Source organism: Microcaecilia unicolor, unplaced genomic scaffold (genome assembly GCF_901765095.1).
Source record: "Microcaecilia unicolor unplaced genomic scaffold, aMicUni1.1, whole genome shotgun sequence".
In the NCBI taxonomy this organism is placed as follows: domain Eukaryota; kingdom Metazoa; phylum Chordata; class Amphibia; order Gymnophiona; family Siphonopidae; genus Microcaecilia; species Microcaecilia unicolor.
Genome location: NW_021963668.1, coordinates 372,509 through 399,099, shown reverse-complemented (window position 1 = coordinate 399,099; position 26,591 = coordinate 372,509). Strand labels below are relative to the sequence as shown.

Here is a 26,591-nt window from a genome sequence, read left to right as displayed (position 1 = left end):
GCCAGAACCGATATACTCATATCACCCCTCTCCTCAAATCACTTCATTGGCTTCCGATCAGATATCGCATACAATTCAAGCTCCTCCTCCTTACCTACAAATGCACTCAGTCTGCGGCTCCTCACTACCTCTCCACCCTCATCTCCCACTATGTTCCCGCCCGTAACCTCCGCTCACAGGACAAAGCCCTTCTCTCAGTACCCTTCTCCACCACTGCCAACTCCAGGCTCCGCTCATTCTGCCTTGCCTCATCCTATGCCTGGAACAATCTTCCTCAACCCCTACGCCATGCCCCCCTCCCTACCCATCTTCAAATCTCTGCTTAAAACTCACCTCTTCAATGCTGCCTTCGGCGCCTAACCGCTTGAGAAATATAGAGGCATATTTTCAAAGCACTTTGGGAGGCTAAGTTCCATAGGTTTCTATGGAACTTTGGGAGGCTAAGTGCTTTGAAAATGAGCCTAATAGGATGCCCCAATCTATCCACCCTATCAGATTAACTGTTCACTCGTCCTCTAGATTGTTCACTTGTCTTTAGATTGTTCTCTTGTCTTTTAGATTGTAAGCTCTTTCAGCAGGGACTGTCCTTCTACGTTTAAATTGTACAGCGCTGCGTAACCCTAGTAGCGCTTTAGAAATGTTAGTTAGTAGTTAGTTACATGCAAACAAATGCTTTAAACGGAGTTGGACTTCCTCATCATCGGCTGAAAAAACCTCCAGATGTTATAAATAGAACTATAAAGCTTTTCATGTCCATCAACGGTCTTGAAATTCGCATCTAGGCTCCAGGCATTGGCTGTGATCTACGGCGGCCAACGTTTCAAGTCCTATCTGCATCAGGATCACACGCCAAGTTATCTCCGCTCAGTGCAGCCGGCAGTCGCGAAAAAAGACCGTTGATGGACATAAAAAGCTAAGTAGAAAAGCGCCAACTGATAGTCTGCAAGGGGGCACCAGAGACCCTAGGCACGACCCTGCCAATAACACACACTTGTGCCACAACATTAGTTAACCCTGTTTTGTCCTTTTGAATCATTTGAATTTGTACAGTGGTTGAACCCTGAGTTTACTGTTGAATCTTGATTGTCAGTAACATATGTTGCCAGATAACCTCCTTGTACTTCACTAATCATTTGCCCCGCCCCCACGGAGGGGTTACTTACTGTCAGACTTCAGCTCTGCTGGTCCCGTCGTCAGGCATAACTGTAGCAGGAAGGAGCGTCGAGTAAGCCGATCATTGTTTGCTTTTGCTTCAGTGCGTAATCGCGCCTTTGCATAGGCGGTTTACGTGGGCGCCTGCGAGGCTCTAGAGCGAGTACCGGTCGGAGGATGAATCAGTTGCTATTGGTGGCTAAGGCGCGTTGCGTGCTCTCGGCGCTCCGGGCATAGTACTCACGCCTGGCCGGCTCCCAGTAACGCCGTCGCGGCGGACAAGCTCGTCGGTACCGGTGAATTTCCTCGCGTTTGTTTGGACCCGTTTCGCTTCTTTTCCGTGCGCGCGATATACCGCCTCGGAGATGCGGCTGGCCATGCGGAGCTCGGGAGCGCCGGCCGTCTAGTGTCGGTGGGGCTCCCCCAAGCCCCCTCCCCCCATGGCAGAGGAAAGCCGGGCGTCCCCGCCGTGCTCCAGGGTCCTGAGGCCCAGCCTTTCCCTCCTGACTGGCAGCAGCAGCCGCAGACTGAGCCTGGTCATCCGAGGGGTGCTGCTCTTCCTCATCGGGGTCTTCCTGGCCCTGGTCTTGAACCTGCTGCAGATCCAGAGGAACGTGACCCTGTTCCCTCCCGACGTGCTCAGCAGCATCTTCTCTTCGGCGTGGTGGGTACCACCGTGCTGCGGCACAGCTTCAGGTACGGCGCAGTGAATTAATGTTTAAAAGAAATACGTAGGCCGCTGATAACGCTGTTCTTATATAACAGGGATTTTTATTGATTTATTTATTGCATTTGTAGCCCACGTTTTCCCCACCTCTTTGCAGGCTCAATGTGGCTTACAGAGTTTTGTTATGACATTTGTCATTCCAGGATATCACATACAATTAGTAATATACAGAGAAAAAAAGGAAAGTGTTAGGTGGGTAAGTATAGAAGGTGGACTTGTGCAGCCGTCGCTGGACTTTTTTTTTTTTCTTTCTTGTATTAGATTTCCCAGTAAGGAGAACTCGATTTATAATCCGGTCTGATATCTTGGATCGCAACGTCTGCAATATATGAGTTTCCAATGTACGTAGGGGTAATGTCTGGCCTTTCTTTGGTTTTCAGAGCTGCGCTGGATATTCTTGTTTTTTTGCAATCGCCCTGCTTGTTGCTAGAGATTCGGAGGTGGAAAGGAGGCTGTCAGTGCTGCCTGTTCTTAGGAAATGTGTGATGTGACTTTCTCAGCAAAGCTTTTGTGAGACTGTCGCTCACACAGAGGAAGTTTTGTTCAATCCACCGTAGTTCTTCTGTCGTGGGATGTAAGGCTTGCCACTGGAACTTTGTGATTTAATTTATTAAAGGTGCTCTCCTATTCTTAAGAGATGCTTGATGACTTGGATCTGTATATTTTTAAAAAATATTATTTATCTGGTTGTGTGTGCGTTTTCTTTTTCTAGATAATTTGTCCAGTGGACCTTCTTTTAGGGTCCACATTTTTGTACTCTGAATTATCTAAGAGGTAGGTTGGAGACGTGCTATTTTCCCTATGCTTGAATTTAGGGCTGGAAAACCTCCATATGGTAGGTGACCTGGGTGCCCCAGTCTTGAAGTGTGACTCCTGGTGCTTCCCAAATTTGCCAGCTGCCAGGATTTATTTTAAAGAAAAAAAGCACTGGGATGAGAAAGGGGGAGAGTAAGAGAGCACAAAGGTAAAAAGTGAAAAACGGGCAGAAAAGGAATAAACAAAATAGTGTGTACTTTTGGAGGGGGAAGGCAGAGGGGTTTTTTTTTTCCCTGACTCTTAAAAGATTTTGCTGGTGGCAGTGATGTATCTATTCAAGGTGCATGTGTTGTGTATGCACCCTCTGTCAGTCCCTCCTTTCTCCCACTGAATCTCTCCCTTTTTTTCCTGACCCTGCAAGGCTCTTCCCGCTCCCACCCCATCCCTTAAAATCACTTCTAGTCTTTGCCTGGGCAGCAGCAGTGGCACTTATAGGCTGCCTGCACCAGGGATTTCTCTATGAACCATCCCACTCCTTCAGACACAACTTCCTGTTTCTGAAGGGTGGAACGGTTCAGACAGCCCCAGTGCAGGCCACAGGCAGTGTATAAGTGTTGCTGGTGCTGGCCGGGCATAGACTGGAGGTTACATAAGTACATAAGTAGTGCCATACTGGGAAAGACCAAAGGTCCATCTAGCCCAGCATCCTGTCACCGACAGTGGCCAATCCAGGTCAAGGGCACCTGGCACGCTCCCCAAACGTAAAAACATTCCAGACAAGTTATACCTAAAAATGCGGAATTTTTCCAAGTCCATTTAATAGCGGTCTATGGACTTGTCCTTTAGGAATCTATCTAACCCCTTTTTAAACTCCGTCAAGCTAACCGCCCGTACCACGTTCTCCGGCAACGAATTCCAGAGTCTAATTACACGTTGGGTGAAGAAAAATTTTCTCCGATTCGTTTTAAATTTACCACACTGTAGCTTCAACTCATGCCCTCTAGTCCTAGTATTTTTGGATAGCGTGAACAGTCGCTTCACATCCATTAAGGTGCAGGAGGAGGGAGATATGGCATGGGATGCACCCCCCCCCCCCCCCCCCCCCCCATATGTTTAAAATTTCTGGCAGAGTGAAGGTGTGCAGCCTTTTATTTTTATTTTTGTTACATTTGTACCCTGCGCTTTCCCACTCATGGCAGGCTCAATGCGGCAGGTAGTGGAGGGTTAAGTGACTTGCCCAGAGTCACAAGGAGCTGCCTGTGCCGGGAATCGAACTCAGTTCCCCAGGACCAAAGTCCACCACCCTAACCACTAGGCCACTCCTCCTTTTGTTGACTAACCTCCATATTCTGAGTTTACAAGGAGTTTAGGAGAGTCTAGTTTGTTGAAAGAATCATCACTGGCACTGCCCTGTTTGTCATACACAAGTCATATAAAATTAGTCCTTTAGGGAGGAGGCAAAGTCTGGACATGGATAGCACTGATATAAGAGCTAGGAGACTGCTTGAGATACAACTGGTGCCCACTGTTGGGAATAATGGCCGAGCTAGGTGCACACCATTTTCAACTGAACAGGTGAAAAAAAGTAAGATAATCTTGCTAAATAAAAAGTGAAAATACAGATCTATTGGTACTGGTCTCCTATTTTCGTGCACTAAGTCCTTAGTTTTTGCATGCCCCCTCGCTTTAACTAACCATCCACTCTCCGTGGTCTCGACAACCAAAGTTCTGGGCGTCATTTTTGTTGACAGTTTAACCTTCCATCTGCCTATATCTAAGACTCTTTGGGGTCCTTTTACTAAGCTTCGTAGGCACCTACGTGCGCCCAACGTGCGTCAATTCAGAGTTACCGCCTAGCTACCATGTGGCCCAGCCGGTAATTATTTCGTTTTTTATGTGTGACGCACGTCCAATTTAGGCAAAAATTTTAAAAAGGCCTTTTTTTTTTACAGGCGCTGAAAAATGGAGCTGCGCGCACCCAAAACCCGTGCCTACACTAGCGCTGCCCATTTTTCAGTGCACCTTAGTAAAAGGACTCCTTTGTCTTTGTTAGGATGCTATATTCAGTTCGTCATTTCTTTACCCCAGCAGCCCTTCAGGTCCTTCTCCATTCCTTAGTTCTGTCGGGACTTGATTATCGCAGTGCTCTATTACAAGACCTCCAGTGAAAGGACATTCTACTACTACTACTACTATTTAGCATTTCTATAGCGCTACAAAGCATACGCAGCGCTGCACAAACATAGAAGAAAGACAGTCCCTGCTCAAAGAGCTTATAACATTCAGCGCTTACAGGTTGCTCCGAACTCAGCTATACGCTGACTCACTAGTGCTGCACGACACAATCGTATCGCTCCTTTCCTCTGTGAGGAGCATTGGCTGCTGATCTACTACTGCTATTTGCAATACCTTATACCATTCTGCCTCCACAGGACAGTCAGCTTCAAATTCCCTCCCTTTGCGCTATTTACCTCTCCTCTATACACAAATGAATATTTTGCATTATGGGCCCCCAGATGTAGAATGCTGCTTCTTTGGTTCTCCGGTTCGAAACCTCCCTAGATACCTTCAAAGCCCAACGTAAGACGTATTTGTTTGCTTTAGCATTTGACTCTACCCGTACGTTGCGGACCGCTTGTCTTCTCCTGCCTATATTTATCCCTTAGCAATCACCCTAATGCTTCTTACTCTTCTGTTCTGTACCTCATTTCTTTTCTATTTTGTATGGAGTTCCTTTCATCCTTCTTTGTTTCTTCTTGTTAGATGTTGTAAACTGCTCTGATGGTTTGTCCCTAGAACAATATATCAAGCTGTTTAATAAACCTGGAAGCGTGATACCGCCTTGTTCTGGCTTTATCACTTGCCTTTTATACTTCATTTCATTTTTAAAAACTTAGATACCTCCAATTTGACAGTTTACATAATAAAATAACAATTTAACATATTTTCTCACTTTCTGAATGTTTAATATACCTCTGGCATTTTTTTAGGTGTATATCTTTTAGGTATAATCTTAAGAGGCACTTCAGGTAACACTTCATTATGTTAAAAGGCCAGGGCTGGAAAAATCCCAGGAGCACCTAGAATTTGACATCAAACACTATTGAGAAAAGCAAAACATACAAAGTAATGCAAAGCAAAAAAATTAAGATGACAGAAAAAATAATTAAAAAAGCAAAATTGCAATAAAAAAAGAAAGTAAGAAAAACTTCCTTGCCTCCTAACATTTTTGAATGCCTCCTGAGTTTCCACATAGATTTCCATCTTGGCTGACTGTGATCCGTGTGGCTAAATACTGTGTAGAAAGATCTCTAGCAGAGGTGCCTCAAGGGTTCCCTGGCTGGATGAGAAGCTTCCCCCTCCGCACCCCCCCCCCCCCCCCCAAAAAAAAAAAACCTTTCTAAATTTATTTTAAAGAGTTGGGTTCTCTTTATGTAGGTGCAGAATTCCGTATGCCACTGGGAACATTTTGGCCTTTTTAGCCTTTATGAAGTTGAGACCCCACCTCATAATCAGAATAAAGATAACCCTTAAAATTATAATATTTAAATCAGAACATTAACAGAATAAGCGTGTTCCCCCTCTGAATAGTCAGGTATTAGAATCTTTCCCATCCTTCAATTCCTTGGCCACGTTCAAAATTCTGCCGCACGACTTATATTTCGCCAGTGTCGCTATGCTCATATTAGCCCTCTCCTTAAGTCACTTCACTGGCTTTTTATCCGTTTCCGCATACAGTTCAAACTCCTCTTATTGACTTATAAGTGCATTCACTCTGCAGCTCCTCAGTACCTCTCCACTCTCATCTCTCCCAACACTCCTCCCCGGGAACTCCGTTCACAGGGTAAATCTCTCTTATCAGCACCCTTCTCCTCCACCGTTAACTCCAGACTCCGTTCCTTTTATTTTGCTGCACCATATGCCTGGAATGAACTTCCTGAGCCGGTACGTCAAGCTCCATCTCTGTCCGTCTTCAAATCTAGGCTAAAAGCTCACCTTTTTCATGCTGCTTTTAACTCCTAACCCTTACTCACTTGTTCAGTACCCTTATTTTATCATCCCCACCTTAGTAATTCCCTTATCTCTTATTTGTCCTGTTTGTCTGTCCTAATTAGATTGTAAGCTCTGTCGAGCAGGGACTGTCTCTTCATGTTCAAGTGTACAGCGCTGCGTACGTCTAGTAGCACTATAGAAATAAGTAGTAGTAACTCTTCCCATGGGTCCATTGTGTGATTGGGTGTTTGAGCAGCTGCCACTTTTTGATTTTGTTCTCTGAAAGGTCCACAGGTATGTGCATCTGATCAGAGTATTTCTGCAAGGGTTATTTATTAATGATGGTGTGTTTATCTGGTGTGTCCTTGGTAAGGATTCTGTCATCCTTATTAGGTGAGAGTGCCGCCAATGTGTGTTAACTCAGATGGGAAAACTTCAGGGTCAGAAGACATGAAAAGTGTCTGGCTAACTCCAGGTAACACACGTTTATAAAGATAACGGTTTCCATGTTATGACAACCAACCTGGAAGCCAAAATAGATTCTTACCAAGACGTTTAATTATAGCTGAAAATGATTGCTGGTAGGAACAATGCACAAGACTCTCTTTGTGAGACTAAACCAACTTGTTTTTTTTTTATAAAGGATTATATTATTTGAAATATCTACAAGTTCTAGTCACCAAAATCTATGAAGATCAGATGAAAAATTGTTTGCTGAAATTAAAAGACCTTTTCCTTGGAGTCTGCTAGTAGTCTCCTGCTTGCCCAGAAATCTTCTGGTAGTCTTTCCCCTTCTCTGTGGAGCAGGAGGAGGTACCACCAGATCATGAGCAGGCTAAACCTAGTGCTAGCCTTGATCCTAGGGAAGTGAAAGGAAGACATCTCAAGGTAGAAAGGAACAGGCATTTATACCCTAGGTCGTCACTCAAAAACAAAATCATTTGCTTCAAAGGCAGGTAGGCCTTGATCTTTTTATTATTTATTTATTAGGATTTATTTACCGCCTTTTTGAAGGAATTCACTCAAGGCAGTGTACAGTAAGAATAGATCAAACATGAGCAATAGGCAATTAGAGCAGTAAAAATATTATGGTGATAGATAAATGCTAGTGTCCTTTCCTTAGACATGCTGCCCTATTAGTTAACTTTATAAGTGTATCCCCCAGTTGGTTGTGCTTTCTTGAAAGGAATGTTTCTTTTTGTAGATAAGCACTGGCCTTTCTTCTTTCTTTTTGCAAAGAGCCCCCCCCCCCCCCCCCCCCCCCCCCCCCAGCAGTGTACTTGTCCTGCAGGTGGGCTTCTAGATTTCCACAGTTTTTGTGGCCTTTCTGCCTCTTGGTGATGTGGTGATCAGAGTCCTAAGTTACCAGGGAGGCCAGGCCCAAATCTCACTGTGGATCCTTGTGAACTTAGGCAATTAATTTCACCCTCTATTGCCTCAGGTGCAAACATAATGCAAGGCCTCCAGGGACAGGGAAATACCTACTGAACTTGAATGAAACTTACCTTGAGCTAAATCCAATGTCCCTTCCTTAAACCTGGAACTCTTAGTTGGAGAATGAAATAGAAATGCCTGCTATTACAACTAGTTGAATTAGGGGTTGATGCAGAAAGCCATGTGGTAGAGCTACATGCCGATGGCTGAGCACACATCTACAGTGAAATTAGTGAGAAAATAAATCTTGGTGATGCAGTAAGCTAATGAGATGTAAATTCAAAGTGCACAGAACGTGTGCGCATTTGGCCGGCAGGCTTTCCCTGATTAGCACACAAGGTTCTGCGGTAAGGGTGGCTTCACCGCGCAGGTCGAAGAAAACAAGAGTCGGCATACATCTGTGCATGAACTGGAATGACTTCACTAGGCTTGCAAAAATTTCTTGCACAGATGTGTGCTGGCATTTTTGTTCGGACACGCACACAGAGCTGTTATAACCTTCCATTCTGTCTTTTAAAGTTGCAGGCACTTAAATTCTCTTGACTAACCCTTCTACTTTGCCTGTGGAGAGTTAACTCGGGAAGAGAAACTGGAGATAAGATGGTATGCCATGAATACACCTTCTGGCAAGTGGCTGGATAGAGTGTGGGGTGGCAGGAGTGGAAGCACAAGTAGATCAGGTGGACTTTGGAGTCACTTTTACAGGACACTGGGAGGAATAAGCTCCCTAGCAATTGGCTGTATGGAGCATGGGGTGGAAGAAGGAAGCCCTAGTGGATCAGGACAGACCCTGGAGGATGCTGGGAGGAATATGCATATGAGCTGCAAAGCAGAGGAATATGCAGGACTGCATAAGTCCCCAGCACCACTTAACAGATGGCTCTATTTCCTGCCTGATTTCCTATAGTGAAGAGTTGGTTAAGATTTCTCAACAACCCTGCCAGCATGGAGATAAGTGCTGATCCTACTGGCAGGCTACTGTTCCACTAGAATTTGGTGAAGGGTAGGAGTAGATATCATGAAAACCTTCAGGCACAGGGACTGTGCCTTGTAGAAACTGAGAGAGAAATGTTGGCTTAATACTGTCTATATTTTATCAACTTACATGGGCAGAAAATGAGCTGAAAAGTATGTGCAGTGTCCAATGGCATTTTATTTACACTAAGAAGAAGCATTGCAGAGGGTTGGGAAAGAATGTCTACACTGGAGGGAGACAAAGTTTGTCCCTACCCCATCCCTGCAAACTCAGCTCCATCCCCACCCAGTCCCCGCAACAGTATGAAATCTCATTTGTGCAAAAAGCAAACGATTGCCTTTTATTGAAAATGGTGATGAAACTAGTGTGATAGAGTTGTAGTTTGTGGGGATGGGGACATCTTTATGCTTATTTCACTAGGAAAAGTCAGGGTGCAAATGAAACCTTTGCAAGTTTTGGAGCATAAGGTATCAATTTACATTCCCTTTGAAAGCTGGGGAAATAGTACCCATGGTATTGGCTGAGTGGGGACAGTTTGAAATATTCCCCTATAGTAAAATGAATGACTAAAATGATTTTGTTGAGCGTTTTAAATTTCTGTGACTAAAATGATTTTTTGAGCTTTTTTGTTGAACATTTTAAATTTCTGATTTAACTGTCAAACGATGCCCTCTGTGGGAACACTTTTTTTTCTGACTTTTCTGTAGCCCTTCTTTTTGTCCTGTTTTTTTTTTTCCCCCAAAAAGTTAAAGGGCAATTATTGGGGAGTTCAGTGCTGCGTCAGTCCTTGGCCTGTAGTGCTTTAAGGTACCTGAGACAATGAAAGAAGACAAAGCAACTTGCCCGGGTCACAAGGAGTGTCAGAGGAGGAAGATGTGGGACTTGGGTCCTGCTTTCCCTGATTCTTGGCTCATTGCTTTTAACCACTGGGCCATTCCTCCTCACCAAGGTCATTTCTGTCACCATGTGCCAAACAATGTGAAAATAGATATGACCAGTTTTCAAGCTTCAGGTGACCAGATGACTGCCAGAGCATGTTTTTCTGCTCTGCTGCTGAGTGCTATGGTGTGATAGCCAGGTTTCAGCTGGCACAGCCGAAGCTAATGTACAAATCCTGTTGTAATCCTTCAAGTAGGAGCCAAAACAAGCCCAGAGACTGCCAGTTTGGGAGATTTAGCATTCCGTTTAATTGTTTTTCTTTGTGCTTGAGTTATTTGCCATTGTTCCTCTCCAGTTCCCTTTCACCAGAACCCCCTGGAGTCAGTTTCTTTACTGACAATGAGGCCATCATGGCGGCACAGCTGTTTCTGGGGGGGAAGAATGTCTCTCTATGAGTCAGTAATCAGGGGTGGAGAGTTGAGATCTAGCTTGACAACAGGAAAAGCAAGATTTCTGTTCCAAACAACTGATTCCTGGAGTTTTGCTCTGGGCTGGGTGCAGGCCCTTCCCTTATAAGAGGTAAAGAACTGGAGATAGTAAGCGGCAAAGGTCTTCAAAGGCACATAGGTGTGGTCACTACTGTCTCTGGCATTACATTGAATGAGTGGTTCGGAAGTTAAGCTCCCTATTCTCCCTTTCCACCTTCCAAACACGTCTGTTCAGAAATACCTGGACCTCAGTGAGACCTTGATATAAGTCGGTAACGGAATTCAAACATGCGTGGGATATGCATAAAGGAATCCTGTGCAGTAGGAATGGATCCTCAGAAGCTTAGCCGAAATTGGGTGGTGGAGCAGGTGGGGGAAGAGAGGTTGGTGGTTGGGAGGCGAGGATAGTGGAGGGCAGACTTATACGGTCTGTGCCAGAGCCGGTGATGGGAGGCGGGACTGGTGGTTGGGAGGCGGGAAATACTGCTGGGCAGACTTGTACGGTCTGTGCCCTGAAAAAGGCAGGTACAAATCAAGGTAAGGTATACACATATGAGTTTATCTTGTTGGGCAGACTGGATGGACCATGCAGGTCTTTTTCTGCCGTCATCTACTATGTTACTATGTTGATATAAGTCTTGCTGAATGCCTGTTGTTTGATAAGAAGTTCTGATTTTAGAAAAACCATCCAAAATCATGAATATTGTACCCTCCTCCCCCCCCCCCCCCCCCAACCTTCAGTTGTGATTTTAATATCTTTTACTCCTTTTGTAAATAAGAGCCTTGGGGGGGTTAGGTGACAAAAGCATCTGCCTTCATATCTAAGCGTGCTAAATGGACATTAGCAACACAGAACTATTTTTGTGTTTTTAAGAAGGTTCCTTGTGTTACGTCTGTGCTCACCTCGCCCTCTGGTGGCCAGAACTGGTGGCTGCTATGGACTATCACCCGTTCCAGACTTTAGCCCAGTCCAGTCTGGATCTTCCAGGCTGCCGGATTTGTCTGTCCTGTTTGACCCTGCACAGCTTCCGTAGTGGCCTGGTGATTGCTGCAGCTGAGCCTCAGTTGCTGCTGGGCTTATTAGCCATTTGGAATCTCTCTGCCTTTGCATCGTCTAAGGCCCTGGTATGTTGGTGCTTGTTGCACTTCAGCCTGAGTTTGTTTCCTTGTTCTAGTTGCTTGCCTGAAGTTCTTGCCTGTTTCTAGTTAGTCTATGTTTAGTTTAGGGTTTGCTTGTTTCTTAGTCTTGCTCCTTGTTTGTAGTTCTTTGTGTAGTGCTTAGGTTTCTGTGTTGTCTGTCTTCAGTGGCTGCTTGCAGCTTTTAGTTCTTTCCCCTGTTTGTCAGTGTTTGTTTCCTGCTTTTGTGGCTGCTTGCAGCTTCCAGTTTCTGTCCCCTTGCCCTGCTGTCCCTGTATGTTCCTTTCCTCTCTGACCCTCAGTCCTGGTTCAGCCTAGTGGGTATCCAGTCCTGCCTTGCCCAGTAAGTCCTGCCGGCCACCTGCAGCCAGGAGCTCAACTCCTGGTGAAAAATGGCCAAGTGCAGGTGAAGTTTAAGGGTACCTGCTTTGCTTAAGTCCTGCCTGTTTGCCTCTGCTGCAACTCCAGTCCGGAGTTCCAGTCCTGTTCTGCCTAGTCTCCGGTGTGGGGTGGTTTTGCCTGACACTGCCGCTCCTCGGCAGTGGCCCAAGGGCTCACAAACCCAGTTCCAGCTTTGAGAACGTGACACCTTGTTAATTGAACTTTTAAATTCTTTGTTCTTGAATCTGCTGTTTAGAGAGACACCTACCACAAAGTTGCTTATTTTTTGGTATATACCTGCTGAGGTAGATTGCTAATAGCAGTTGACATTGTAGGTTCAGCTGTAAAATATATTTTTCGTATCTCTTCCACCATTTTAGACACCTGGAAAATGGCAAATTTGAGCTACCCCTCTGCTTGGTCATTTTCACACATCCTTGTGGAAGAGGATTTTAAAACATTTTGAAGCAGAACCATCAGATTGTTTTTTGGATAATTCAGGTGGCAGTTCAGATGACATTCTTCCAGTCCCTGGTTTTTATTTTTCTCCTGTGTTTGTGTCTCCACAGCTGTGATCGGCTTGTTGTACCCTTGTATCGACAAACATCTCGGAGAGCCGCACCGCTTCAAGCGAGAGTGGTCCAGTGTAATGCGCTGCGTAGCCGTCTTCGTCGGCATAAATCACGCAAGTGCTGTATCCTTTGTCTGCTGATTCTGCCAAACTGATGGGGTGCGGGTTGCTCTTCCCACAGCATGAAGAAATGCCTCTGTGATGCAGATGAAATAATTGGGTTGTCATCACTCTGATTATTCACAGAAATAAGCGCATAGTGCACACAGCTTTAATGTGGAGAAACAATAGGGGACCTTGTTAAAAGAACAGTTGGAAAATGGGTGCCAGGGAGGCCTTATCAGTGCCAATTTTCCACTTCAGCTTTTATTGTTCACAGTGTTCTTTTGTTGTACTTTGTTGAGTCTGTACTGTGAATAACTGTTTCTTTTTAAAGGAAACTTAAAATATTTCAACCCGGCTCTTCAAAAGTCACCAAGTGTGAGATGCACACTAATTTTATAGACTGCGCATGTGTGCAAAGGGAGTGTGTATTTTTGGAAAACCACAGGAAGGCATTCCTTGGATGTATTTTGAGTGGATTGTAAGGAGCTTTAGATTGTAAGCTCCTTCGAGCAGGGACTGTCCTTCTTTGTTAAACTGTACAGCGCTGCGTAACCCTTGTAGCGCTCTAGAAATGTTTAGTAGTAGTAGTAGAACAGTTAGAATTTTGATGTACGTGCATAGTTCATAAAGGATACCGGTATATGCACAGATTTACCCCATCTTCGGAGCAGGTGTAAATTTAGTGTGGCTATTTGTTCACTGCTGGGCTGGTTGAATTTTATAAAGGTCCATAAGTGCTTTTTTTTTAAATTAACTTTCCACTTTAGATGTTTTGTTATAAAATTATCTCATGTGTGTCAGTGAAATAAAGCCGTCAAAAATGCAGAGTAATTTGTACGAGTGCTTTTTAAGTTTTGGACTAGATCTCTAAACAAGCTTGTAGTTTGGTTTGTAGCCTACACTTATCTGGAAAATGTGGTTACTGTAGGTTGAATGAAGATAAGATATCTACAGACAAAGCAAATACACAAGTCATTTTTAAAGGAAAATGATAAGATATTTTTAGGAGAAGGTGTGGTCTGGTGTTTAGCACTTTAGAATAATTCTGAAGAAGCCATGGAAATGAGTTACACACTTTTCATCTTGGGCAGCCATCACAGATACTTTGTTCTATTGATCCCATGGGAGTATATTCAGAGGCCCCTTGGGGGAGGAGTTAAATGCTACCATCTTGGTGACACCATCCAATCAAGAGGGTAAGAGAGATTAACCATGATGGGATCAACATCCCTTGATTAAAGGTGGATTTACCTTAATTCTATAAAGATTGTATCTTCTCTGACTAAGGGGAAATAGATTTTACCACCTTCAGATGAGGCGGATCTTCACTTGAAAGTAATGAAACTGAATGCGTTGTCAGTCCAGCCTTCCATTTTTATTCCTGCTACCTTATTTTGAGTGTCAGGAAGAGCAGAGAAACCTTTAAATTAGGTGTTGGGTAAAAAACTAGAAATGCTATCTCTCGAGTCCATTAACAATTGGGAAATAATCCTGAACCTCTGTCGCAGAAGGTGGATTTTGCCAACAATGTCCAGCTGTCCCTGACACTAGCTGCACTGTCTATCGGACTGTGGTGGACCTTTGACCGTTCAAGGAGTGGCTTGGGCCTTGGAATAGGGATTGCTTTTCTGGCCACCGTGGTCACTCAGCTGTTAGTCTACAATGGAGTCTATCAGTGAGTATGCACTCTTTTTCAGTTCGTTGTCAAGCACATAAATAACACTAGACATTATTTTTTTTTCTTTTAGCTGGTTGTTTCTTCCTTCTCCTGCTGCTCATAGGCGCCGGGTATAAGAGGCTTGGAGAGGCTAAGCCTCCCCCCTGCTGCAGCAGAATGGATCAGCTGTGGAGTCCAGCTGCTCTGAGGGGATTAAATTGTTGATTTACCTCCATCCTCACAGCAGGAGCTGCAGTGAAAGCCCTCTAGCAGTTGTAGAAATTGGTTTATGGTTTGTTTACCTTACTGCTGGGAAAGCAGGGGGGGTTGGCTGGAGGTGTCCTGGGTTGCTAGGGAGATATTTAACGAGGATGACTTCCTGACCTGCTCTGAGGACAGATAGCAGCAGAAGGGATACTGGGCCAGCATGATCAGAAAAAGTCACCAGACAACAAAGGTAGAAAAGATCATTTTATTTTCATTATAGTGTTTGGAATATGTCCACTTTGAGAATCAGGTGCTCAACATTAAAAAGTTTATTTTTATTTACTTATTTATGGCATTTTATCCCACATTAAACATGAATTAGGGTGTTTTGTGGCTCTACATGAGAATTGTGATGATATGATCCCTTGTTTCATATTGTTGACGGTCTGCATTTTCCGTATGGGTGGTATATTGGTGTATTAGATTCTGCCCAGTGTAATATTTATGGTACAGTAAGGTTCTGAGTGTGTTTTTGCACAAAGTTGTGCATAGTGTTTTGCAGTTGAGCGATTGTGGTTAGAATATGCTTTGAGCAACCAGTTTATTCTTTGGCGTATGATACATATCTAATATCTAAATTTAATAAAAGGTATTAATTGTGACTTTTTATTTATTTTTTCTGCGTGTTATCAGACAATTATGGATTTAAGCTCCACCCCTGGCCCCACCCCTAACCCCACCCCCTTTAGCCTCCCCAAACAGTTGGGCCACCGACCGCCTATGCTGCTGCTTTTTCTTTGGGCTTCCAGCTGCATCAGAAATAGGCTAGAATTATTCTCCCCTGTTCTTATATCTCCTCCAAACTTAACTTTAGCCCTATCATTGCAGTGCAGTTCTCGATCTGGAATCATTCACCAGGGCTCTTTCTGGAATCATCCAATAATGGATCCTCAGTCATTAGGTGTCGCCATCACAGATTGGCCGACTCTCTCCTCCCCAAGGACTGCAAACTTTCCCTCTACAGTTCTGTCAGTCCAGGGAGTGGAAAACATGGAATGTAACCCAGGTCGTTCCACACTCGCCCATCGGTCTGGTTTTTCTATAAGTATACATATTGATTGAACTGCTGTGGTTTTAATTTTGCTCTCCCTCACATGGAACACATAATTCAAGCGAGTAAAAAGTTAAATGCATAAACTAGGCTTTTGTTTGTTTGCTTAAAACTTGCTATACCACTTAGCTTTGCAGGTCACGAAAGTTTATGTAACAAAATAATTTAAGAAAATATAAAAAGAAAAGGAACGCCACTTAAGATAGGACAGTCCTGTATACTCAGTGCACAAGCATTTAAACATTCAATACATTTGAAGCAAAATCATAGTTTTACTTGTGCCCATGGTGTAAATCTTTGTCCATACAAACTGTACTTTACAAGTAAAAATCATTATTTATCTTCCTTAACGCACAAATTTGAAAAATCCTTTGACTTCTTCTTTTTCTAGGTACACATCTCCAGATTTCCTCTATGTTCGCTCATGGATACCCTGTATATTTTTTGCTGGAGGAATAACAATGGGAAACATTGGTCGACAGCTGGCCATGGTAAGAATTTACTGTGGGCCATACCACTGCTTCTGCGTTAGACTTGAAAAATAGTGCTTTAAGGAGTGTCTCAGGATACAGAGGGTTGTTCGGGTATATAAGTGAATAAAGTAACAAAACTTAGACTTTTCCCAACACCTATTCATTCGTGTGACAAATCCTGTTGGAGCGCAGTAACTGCAGGCAAGGGATTCACCTACAGATGTGTGTTCTTTGATTACTGCTTAACTTGTGTGCGGGTATAAAGCGTGTGCATTATTCGATCACGTCCCAGGGGCGGGAAAGAGGTGAGGTATTGAACAACATACCACTTTTGTATCATAAAACTATATGTGTTGTTTCCAATGGGAAAATGATATGTAGAGAAAGCAAGCACAGAATCTGTGCCCACCACATGAGTGAAAGTACCCATGAAATTTGCACCAACACAACTAATTTTGATTAGTGCCTCAGATGGCACTGCCCATTTTTTAATTTCAAAGAGCTGTTAGTTGACATTGAACTGTGTTTTATTAGCACTGTCTAATGTTTTGCAGAGGGGGGGATGCTTGGAAACAGGTTCCAGTTATATCAGAGATGCAGAAATAGTAGAGCAATGTCTGCTGTGTGTGTTTAGTTTATTACAAAGCAGACCTGTACCACACCCCAAAGACAGTGTCTGATCTTTACTGATGTCAGAAGTTACTACACGAATGGGAAGACGCACCAAAGACAGTTCCACAATCAGCTAACTCGATTAACTGACCACCAGGCCCACCTTACCTTTTCAGGCCTTGATAGAGTTTTCAGTAGGAGGAGTGGTAAATGCCTGTGCGGGTAGTGGAGGAGCAGCTCTATCGGAGGATTATAGGATTATCGGCTAACAACAAAACTACAATGAAAAGGAAATAAACCAAATACAGTTAAAAAAAAAAAATATATATATATATATAGTATGTTTCCAGCTTTCCAGCAAGAAAAGGAGGTCCTCTTTTCTTCACAATGGGTCTGCAATAATTTTGGAAGGCGCTTGTGAAGCCAGTGTGTGTTGTATTAATTTCTGCTGACTGCTCCCAAGGTCCTGATTCTGGGCCGCCTTCCCACTCAGGGTGAACAAATTCAGTATCTAATTGTCACCAAGGCACTGTAAGATTACTTTGTAAAGTCCAGAAGATAAGTTCCAACCCCTGGATTCCTTTCCTAACAATTTATAATCCAGGAATTTTAACTGTCCACAAGTCTTATGCAAATCAGGTCTGAAAAAAATCCAGTACCGCCTTTAGTCTCTTTTCTGGGGGACCTCTGCCAGCTCCTTCCCTTGGGATAGTTTTCTTACAACAGGCACTATCCCTGCCCCGTAGCTGTCAACCAGAAAGCAGTAAGTTGGAGCAGGCAACTGGGAATCCCCTTTTCTCACTCATATCTCCATACTTTGGGGTTCTATTCAATTGGCTTCATTGAAGCAATCCATAAACTCCACTTCTGACATTCGATCCTACTACTACTACTACTACTTAACATTTCTAGAGCGCTAATAGGGTTACGCAGCGCTGTACAATTTAACAAAGAGAGACAGTCCCTGCTCAAAGAGCTTACAATCTAATAGACAAGTGAACGGTCGGTCCGATAGGGGCAGTCAAATTGGGGCAGTCTGGATTCCTCCCCTTTTATCACAGTCCCCTCCACCTACATAGAAGTAGGCTTCTCTAGCCTTTGGGGTCTTGTTCAGAACTCCACCCTCTTGAACCTGCTTGGAGCCATTACAATACTGGTTACGGATCCAGGCAGGCTCATCTTCCTCACTGCTTCTGTCTTCACTAACCCTATCCCTGCAAAGTTTTCTGGGCATCTGTAACCTCTCTTCCCCTCCAGCTCAGGAATTGCTTGTCCTTTGGTGCACTCACTGTTTCAAGAACCCCTGCCCTTTGTGGAAAAGCAAGCTTGGGGACAGCTTCATGGGCATCCTCCTGAATATGACAATATATATCACAGATTGTGTGAAGGCCACTACAGAAGGGACATAGAATATGGACAGATAGCGTGCTTGTTTACCAGTGTTAAAGGGGAAAAAAACAATATAAAGGATATAAGGATAGGAAGGAGGCAATTTACTAATATGCAGGAATTCCACCAGCTTGTATCACCTTTGGTGACCCAAAACCCACTCTAATTAGAAATCATGCTAGGGCACCATCCAGCTTATTTTCGAAAGAGAAATATACCTATATTTCGACCCAAATCGGGAGATGGGTGTCTTCCTCCCGTGGGTGGGCATCCAAATCGGTATAATCGAAAGCTGATTTTGGGCGTCTTCAACTGCAATCTGTTGCAGAAACGGCCAAAGTTGACGGGGGCGTGTCGGAGGCATGGTGAAAGCGGGACTGGGGCGTTTATCGGCCGAGGAGAGATGGGCGTCCTCAGCCGATAATAGAAAAAAGAAAGGCGTTTTTAGCGTGAATTTCGGACCCTTTTTTTTTTCACGAACAAGTTCCAAAAAAGGGCCCTAAATGACCAGATGATCACCGGAGGGAATCGGGGATGACCACCCCTGACTCCCCCAGTGGTCACTAACCCCCTCCCACCCAAAAAAAAACAACTTTAAAACCTTTTTTTTTCCAGCCTGTATGCCAGCCTCAAATGTCATACCCAGCTCCATCACAGCAGTATGCAGGTCCCTGGAGCAGTTGTTAGTGGGTGCAGTGGACTTCAGGCAGGTGGACCCATGCCCATCCCCCTCCCACCTGTCACACTTGTGGTGGTAAATGGGAGCACGCCAAACCACCCCCAAAACCCACTGTACCCACATCTAGCCGTAAGTGCTATGGTAATGGTGTAGAGTTGTGGGCAGTGGGTTTTGGGGAGGATTTGGGGGGGGGCTCAGCACCCAAGGGAAGGGAGCTATGGACTTCAGAGGTAGTTAACTTTTTTTTTTTTTTTTTAATTGTTACAAGTGCCTCCTAGGGTGCCTGGTTGGTGTCCTGGCATGTGAGGGGGACCAGTGCACGACGAATCCTGGCCCCTCCCATGACCCAATGCCTTGGATTTGGTCGTTTTTGAGCTGGGCGCCTTTGGTTTCCATTATCGCTGAAAAACGATACCGCCCAGCTCAAATCCCCACAAATCCGATGCATTTGGCTGGCACAAACCGTATTATCGGAAAAAAGATAAACGCCCATTTTTTTTTTTCGAACATACGGTTTGTCCCGCCCCTTCATGTACCCGTTCTCGGAGATAGACGCCCATGGAGATGGGCGTTTGCGTTCGATTATGCCCCTCCATGATTATCAAGAAACCTTTCTGTCAAAGATAGGACCCGAAGTGGTGAACTGGATTAGGAACTGGTTGACGGACAGACGCCAGAGGGTGGTGGTGAATGGAGTTCGCTCGGAGGAGGGAAAGGTGAGTAGTGGAGTGCCTCAGGGATCTGTGCTGGGGCCCATTCTGTTCAATATATTTGTGAGTGACATTGCCGAAGGGTTACAAGGTAAAGTTTGCCTATTTGCGGATGACACCAAGATTTCCAACAGAGTGGACACTCCGGAGAGAGTGGAAAACATGAAAAAAGATCTGAAGAAGCTAGAAGAATGGTCTAAAGTTTGGCAATTAAAATTTAATGCAAAGTGATGCACTTAGGGAGTAGAAATCCAAGGGAGACGTATGTGTTAGGCGGGGAGAGTCTGATAGGCACGGACGGGGAGAGGGATCTTGGGGTGATAGTATCTGAGGACCTGAAGGCGACGAAACAGTGCGACAAGGCGGTGGCCGTAGCTAGAAGATTGCTAGGCTGTATAGAGAGAGGAGTGACCAGCAGAAGAAAGGAGGTTTTAATGCCCCTGTATAAGACGTTGGTGAGGCCCCACCTGGAGTATTGTGTTCAGTTTTGGAGGCCGTATCTTGCGAAGGATGTTAAAAAAATGGAAGCGGTGCAAAGAAAAGCTACGAGGATGGTATGGAATTTGCATTCCAAGATGTATGAAGAGAGGCTTGCTGACCTGAACATGTACACCCTGGAGGAAAGGAGGAACAGGGGTGATATGATACAGACGTTCAAATATTTGAAAGGTATTAATCCGCAAACAAATCTTTTCCGGAGATGGGAAGGCGGTAGAACGAGAGGACATGAAATGAGTTTGAAGGAGGGCAGACTCAGGAAAGATGTCAAGAAGTATTTTTTCACGGAGAGGGTGGTGGACGCTTGGAATGCCCTCCCACGGGAGGTGGTGGAGATGAAAACGGTAACGGAGTTCAAACATGCGTGGGATATGCATAGAGGAATCCTGTGCAGAAGGAATGGATCCTCAGAAGCTTAGCTGAAATTGGGTGGCGGAGCAGGTGGGGGGAAGAGGGGGTGGTGGTTGGGAGGCGAGGATAGGGGAGGGCAGACTTGTACGGTCTGTACCAGAGCCGGTGATGGGAGGCGGGACTGGTGGTTGGGAGGCGGGAAATACTGCTGGGCAGACTTATATGGTCTGTGCCCTGAAAAGGACAGGTACAAATTCAAGGTAAGGTATACACATATGAGTTTGTCTTGGGCAGACTGGATGGACCATGCAGGTCTTTTTCTGCCGTCATCTACTATGTTACTATGTAAAAGGGATTGTGGAAAGTAGGTACATTTTTGACAAATAAAATTCTTTGTACCACAATAGATCAGTAAAACTGGTCTTTTATTAGAACTGCATAATATCTAAGCAAATATGCTAAAAGTCTTAAAGTATAAGGGCATAGTACAATGGAAAAAGCCTATTACATAGTATGTCTCAACTAGATTTAATAATATTCTCTTTCAGGTCTTGTTTTTATTACTGAAACATGGATGCAAGATTTTAATTCACCTTATATTTTAAATATCCACAAGCTTTTAAAGCTATAAATTGTCCTAGACAGCGAAAGAAAGGAGGAGGCCTTGCTCTGATTTATAGGGATTTCTTTTCTATAAAATTAATAGACAGTCTATGTGATAAAAATTTGGAGTTAATGGTGTGCCAATATATGATGATTTTAATATATAGGCCCCCTAGCAATTGGAATCTAATTACTACTACTGCTACTATTATCACTTATCATTCTATAGCTCTACTAGACGTAAGCAGCGCTGTACACTTGAACATGAAGAGACAGTCCCTGCTCGACAGAGCTTACAATCTAATTAGGACAAACAGGACAAATAAGGGATAAGGGCAAAGAGTAGCAAGATTCCAAAATCCCAAACAATAGCAAGATTCCGTGCAGAATCCCAAAGAGTAGCAAGATTCCGGAATCCCAAACAATAGCAAGATTCCGTGCAGAATCCCAAAGAGTAGCAAGATTCCGGAATCCCAAAGACTACTACTACTACTACTACTTATCATTTCTAAAGCGCTACTAGACGTAAGCAGCGCAGTACACTTGAACATGAAGAGACAGTTCCTGCTCGACAGAGCTTACAATCTAATTAGGACAAACAGGACAAATAAGGGATAAGGGCAAAGAGTAGCAAGATTCCAAAATCCCAAACAATAGCAAGATTCCGTGCAGAATCCCAAAGAGTAGCAAGATTCCGGAATCCCAAACAATAGCAAGATTCCGTGCAGAATCCCAAAGAGTAGCAAGATTCCGGAATCCCAAAGACTACTACTACTACTACTACTTATCATTTCTAAAGCGCTACTAGACGTACGTAGCGCTGTACACTTGAACATGAAGAGACAGTCCCTGCTCGACAGAGCTTGCAATCTAATCAGGACAAACAGAACAAATAAGGGAATTACTAAGGTGGGAATTATAAAGCAGACATTGGTACTGAACAAGTGAATAGGGTTTAGGAGTTAAAAGCAGCATCAAAAAGGTGGGCTTTTAGCCTTTGAAGATAGCCAGAGATGGAACTTGACGTACTGGTTCAGGAAGTCTATTTCGGGCATATGGTGCAGCAAGATAAAAGAAACGGAGTCTGGAGTTAGCAGTGAAGGTGAAGGGTACAGATGAGAGAGATTTACCCAATGAACGGAGTTCCCGGGGGGGGGGGGGGGGGGGGAGGGCGTGTAGGGAGAGGTACTGAGGAGCTGCAGAGTGAATGCACTTGTAAGTCAATAAGAGTCGTCTGAACTGTATGCGGAAACAGAACCAGTGAAGTGACTTAAGTAGAGGGCTAAGATGAGCATAGCGACACTGGCGGAATATAAGCCGTGCAGCAGAATTTTGAACAGATTGAAGGAGAGAGAGAGAACTTAGTAGGAGACCTGTGAGAAGCAATAATCTAAGCAAGAGGTGATAAGAGCGTGGATAAGGGTTTTAGTAGTGTACTCAAGGAAAGGACAAAGTTTGGTGATGTTATAGAGAGAGAAACAGGTTTTAGCAATCTGTTGAATTTGTGCAGAGAAAGAGAGAGGAGTCAAAGATGACCCAGGTTACGAGCTGATGAGACGGGGAAGATGAGAGTGTTATCCACAGAGATAGATAATGGGGGAAGAGGAGAGGTTGGTTTAATCACTTAACCCTCCATTGCCCTCCTGGGACAGAGAAATATCCAGAGTACCTGAATGTAACTCACCTTGAGCTACTACTGAAAAAGGTGTGAGCAAAATCTAAATAAATAAATAAAAATAGGGGGAAAGATGATAAGCTTGGTCTTGGTCATGTTTAGTTTCAGATGGCGGTGAGACATCCAAGCAGCAATGTCAGACAGGCAGGCTGATACTTGGGACTGGATTCCTACTTGAACGTTTTGGTGCGAAGAGGTAGATCTGGGAGTCATCAGCATAAAGGTGGTACTGAAAATCATGGGATGAGATCAGTTTTACAAAACTGTGAATATACTTCTTTGAAATATTATATTTAACTTATGATTAGACAGATAAACATGTCTTAAATTTAAACAACCCCCCCCCCCCCCCCCCCACAAACATTATGGTTTGGGGACTTTGAAAATATTCTGAAAAAAAGAGATTATATTGTCTTCTGGTGAGAATTTTAAAATAGAGGACTATTCTAAAGACTCCTTTACGAAGTGGCGGTACTGATTAGCGTTGTTTTGAATGCAAAGAAACTCATTCAATTCCCATGGGCTTCTTCACATTCAGCACACGTTAATCAGTAGTGCCGCTTTGTAAATGGACCGTTAAAGTTCTTGAGATCATTTTAGCCTCTGATTTGCCCTTTGAGAGACTAATTATTGCATTAAAAAAAAAAAAGTCAGACTAAGACAGCTTCGAGCTGTACGATCTTCACTAAATTTACAAAGCTTTAGAATTATAACTCAGGAAATTCTCCTTCCACAACTAGATTACTGCAATTCATTATATTGCAATATTTCGACTAAAGTTCAGAAAAAATTGCAGTTGGTACAGAATATCGCTGCCAGATTAATATTTCATAAGTGCAAGTTTGACAGCGCTGCTCCGCTTTTGACAGGCCTATATTGATTAGCTGTTAAACGTGTTAGGTTTAAATTGGCCTATTTAGTTTTAAAATCAATTTATGGCCAAAATTCAGGGGGAGCTACTGAATTATTTGTTGTTGCTCCTTATAGACGTATATCTTGTTTTTTTGTGAATTTTACAAATAGGATACCCTTCACTTAGAAATGTCCGATTAAAGTCTGTTTATGATCATTCATTCCCATTTCAAGGTGCAAGAATCTGAAATGCTTTGCTGTGTGAGCTAAGACAAATTCCATCCTGCCTACGTTTTAGAAAGACCTTGAAAACATATTTGTTTGAAAACTAATGTGATTATTTATGAATCTTTGTTGATTGTACATCCCTCAGCTGTTGAGGTCGTCTTCTGATTGTTACCACTATGAATCCTATTTGGAATGTGGGCGGTATACTGTTTTTAATTAGGGTTGGATGGACCCATGAGGACCCTCTGTGGTAGGATGGCAAACTAGCCATCTACCAGAGAGGTTCCTCTGAAGGTTTTCATCTATGAGGTGTCTGCGCTTATCTGACTTCCACCCAGTATATGTGTGATCAGGTATTATTTTACTCACCATTTTTACCCCAAGAGTTTAACTAAGTTTCTAAATGTTCTATAGGAAAGAGTGAGGGAACAGGTTGCAAAAATAATCAGCTTTATTATAGCTTACCACAATACTACAGCAGGATCAGGTATACAAGCAGATGGGTGGACAGACGGGCAGCATCTCATCTAGCACTTCGAAAGGTCTTCTGGCACGCCCAAAATCCCCTGTCTTTTATACTTTCCTATTCCCATTCAAAGTAACGGGACCCATTTACTTCTATGTTAGACTTGTTTATTCCAAACTAGCTGACCACCAGTGTTGCCAGGTGGGCGGTTTTCCGCGACCCGCCACAGGAAATTTTTGCCCACGGCGGGTTGCGGTTTTTTGGGCTTGTTTTGGGGTCTTTCGGCGGTTTTTTTTAGCGGTTTTTTGGGCCGCGGGGGGCAGGGCTAGTAGCGTTTTGGGCGGAGTTAGTGACGTTCTGGGTGGGGCCGATGATGGGGAGGCGGGGCCGGTGACGGCGGGGGCAGGGTTGATGACGGTGGGGGTGTCAGGGGCGGGGTTTGACTTTGGGCGGGTTTTGGGCTGGTTTGGGTGGGGAAAAAATTTTCCACCTGGCAACCCTGCTGACTACAAACTTGCTCACTGGAAAGTTGCCACCCCTTATTTCTCAACTATTTCCTCGCACCTGCAGATACTTCAGAAAAACAAGTCTTTTCTAACTCAAATGGGGAAATTGGGGAAAATCCACTTTGTAACTGACACTTTAGTTTCCATTTTGTTTTCTGATCTTCCATTTTGTTTTATGTTTCTCTAGCCAACATTTCTAATTTAGATCATTTAGGCCTCAATCCGGGCTAAAACCTAGGCCATGCTTTTCCAGCAAGTTCCTGGTCATACAAGCCATAACATTGTTGAGTTTACCAAGGTTTCTATATGGCCTAAGCTTTAAAGTTCAGCCCCCTTCAGCCCTCCACCATTCCAGTGGGGGTCTCTGGCTGTATTATATCTTATCAATACAAAACATACATAGAATAGACATTGGAAAAGCTACCCCCCCCCCCTTTGTAAAAAGGGGGATAAATGTGTGAAATACAAAAAAGCATAATGGTGTATGTTTGTGTTTTATGACCAGAACCCCGCCCCCCTCCAGCAGACAGGTTCTTGCTAGTTTGTGTAATGTACCCACCATTGGAGTTTATTTTAACAGGTTTTATTGAACAAATAAAGATACATTCGAGTTGTTCAATAATTTTAGTTTCATTCCCTTCTTGAGTATATTTTTAATGGGACTGTCTGATATCCTTGCTGGGTAGGCCTCAGCTTTCTGGTGTATAAACTTGAATGAATAAGAGTTTACGTGAGGATTTGAAGAGGACGATAGCCACCCTATTTTCAGAGTGTGACTCATAAAGGAAACAAGTCAAGAGATTTGATTTCTCATGTGACACACTACTGCCTTGCCAACCTTAGCCACATAAAAGGGTGAATATCATTTATTCAGCCCAGATGTGGCAGCTTTTAATCCTACTTGAATGTGAAAGTCAGTGTCTATAGTCCGGATTATGTCTGTTAAAGAGATTTACCTGTAAATGGATCCAGAGTGCCCGGTAGAGTCCCTCTAATAAATTAACATCAACGGATGCCCTACATTCAGTGAGACGTAAAGAGTTCTTGTTCAGTTTAAATAAGTTAATTTTTCTCTTAACCCTCCTACTGTCTTGATTTTTTTTAAAAATATTTTGTTTTTCTCTTGCAGTATGAGTGCAAAGTCCTTGGAGAGAAATCCCATCAAGATTAAAGCGAATGCACTGTTAACAGGTCACCTCCTGGACGAAGCAATGATGAGGATGCCAAAAAGGGCATTGCTAAGTTTGAAAACAGAATGATAGATATGTATAGAAGAGAAAATTGCAGTTCTGCAGTTTTGCCCAGAAATGTTCCCTGTTTATGCAATCTGTGATTGCTGCATCTATAAATAATTCCTTAAAGCTTCTGCCTCTCTAAAAAGTTGTAAATAATACTGGTATGCAATACAAGTTAAATGAGATTCCTTTGGTTTTTTTTTTTTTAATATATACGATTTCTCATTTGTCTTGCTTCCCACAGTGTTGTAGTGCCAAACTTGCATTCTGCTGCTGTGCTGTTGACTAAAACAATTTGATTTGTTTCGTGACTAGAACAGGCAGTCTTTGCTGGGGGGTGTTTTTGGTTTTTTTTTGTTTTTTAGTTAACCTGTGTCAAGTAGGTTCTAGTAACTTTCCAACTCAGCTACAAGCAGTCGGATCTTCAGCAGATTACGAAGGGTGTGGTATCGAGTGGAGCAATTCATGTCTCATTTTAACTGAGGTTCTTCGTAGCTCGTTCCAGTTTTGAGCACTGCACCAGCTCCAAAATACAATCAACAGCTAATGAGACTGATGCAGCATTTCAGCATAGCCAATCACAAAGCAATTCTGCTGATGTATGTAGCTACATGCAGGGCTGTCTTGGGTAGGGCTAAGAAAATTGGGGTAGGCCGGCCCGGCAGGGGCGTATCTGAGGTTCGGCGGTAGGGGGGGCAGGGGCTAGAGTGAGGGGGCACATTATAAGCCCCCCCTACCGC

The 26,591-nt window shown here is 43.7% G+C and overlaps 1 protein-coding gene across 1 annotated transcript; it reads left to right on the top strand.

Annotated features, from left to right (window-relative positions):
• The first annotated feature begins 1,189 nt into the window (after window positions 1–1,189).
• LOC115459554 (insulin-induced gene 2 protein-like) lies at window positions 1,190–26,505 on the top strand. Its single transcript, XM_030189368.1, has 5 exons — window positions 1,190–1,848; window positions 12,493–12,617; window positions 14,108–14,274; window positions 15,966–16,065; window positions 25,746–26,505. The coding sequence occupies exons 1-5, from the start codon at window positions 1,593–1,595 to the stop codon at window positions 25,785–25,787; spliced, it is 690 nt and encodes a 229-aa protein (XP_030045228.1). The 5' UTR covers window positions 1,190–1,592; the 3' UTR covers window positions 25,788–26,505.
• The last annotated feature ends 86 nt before the right edge of the window (window positions 26,506–26,591 follow it).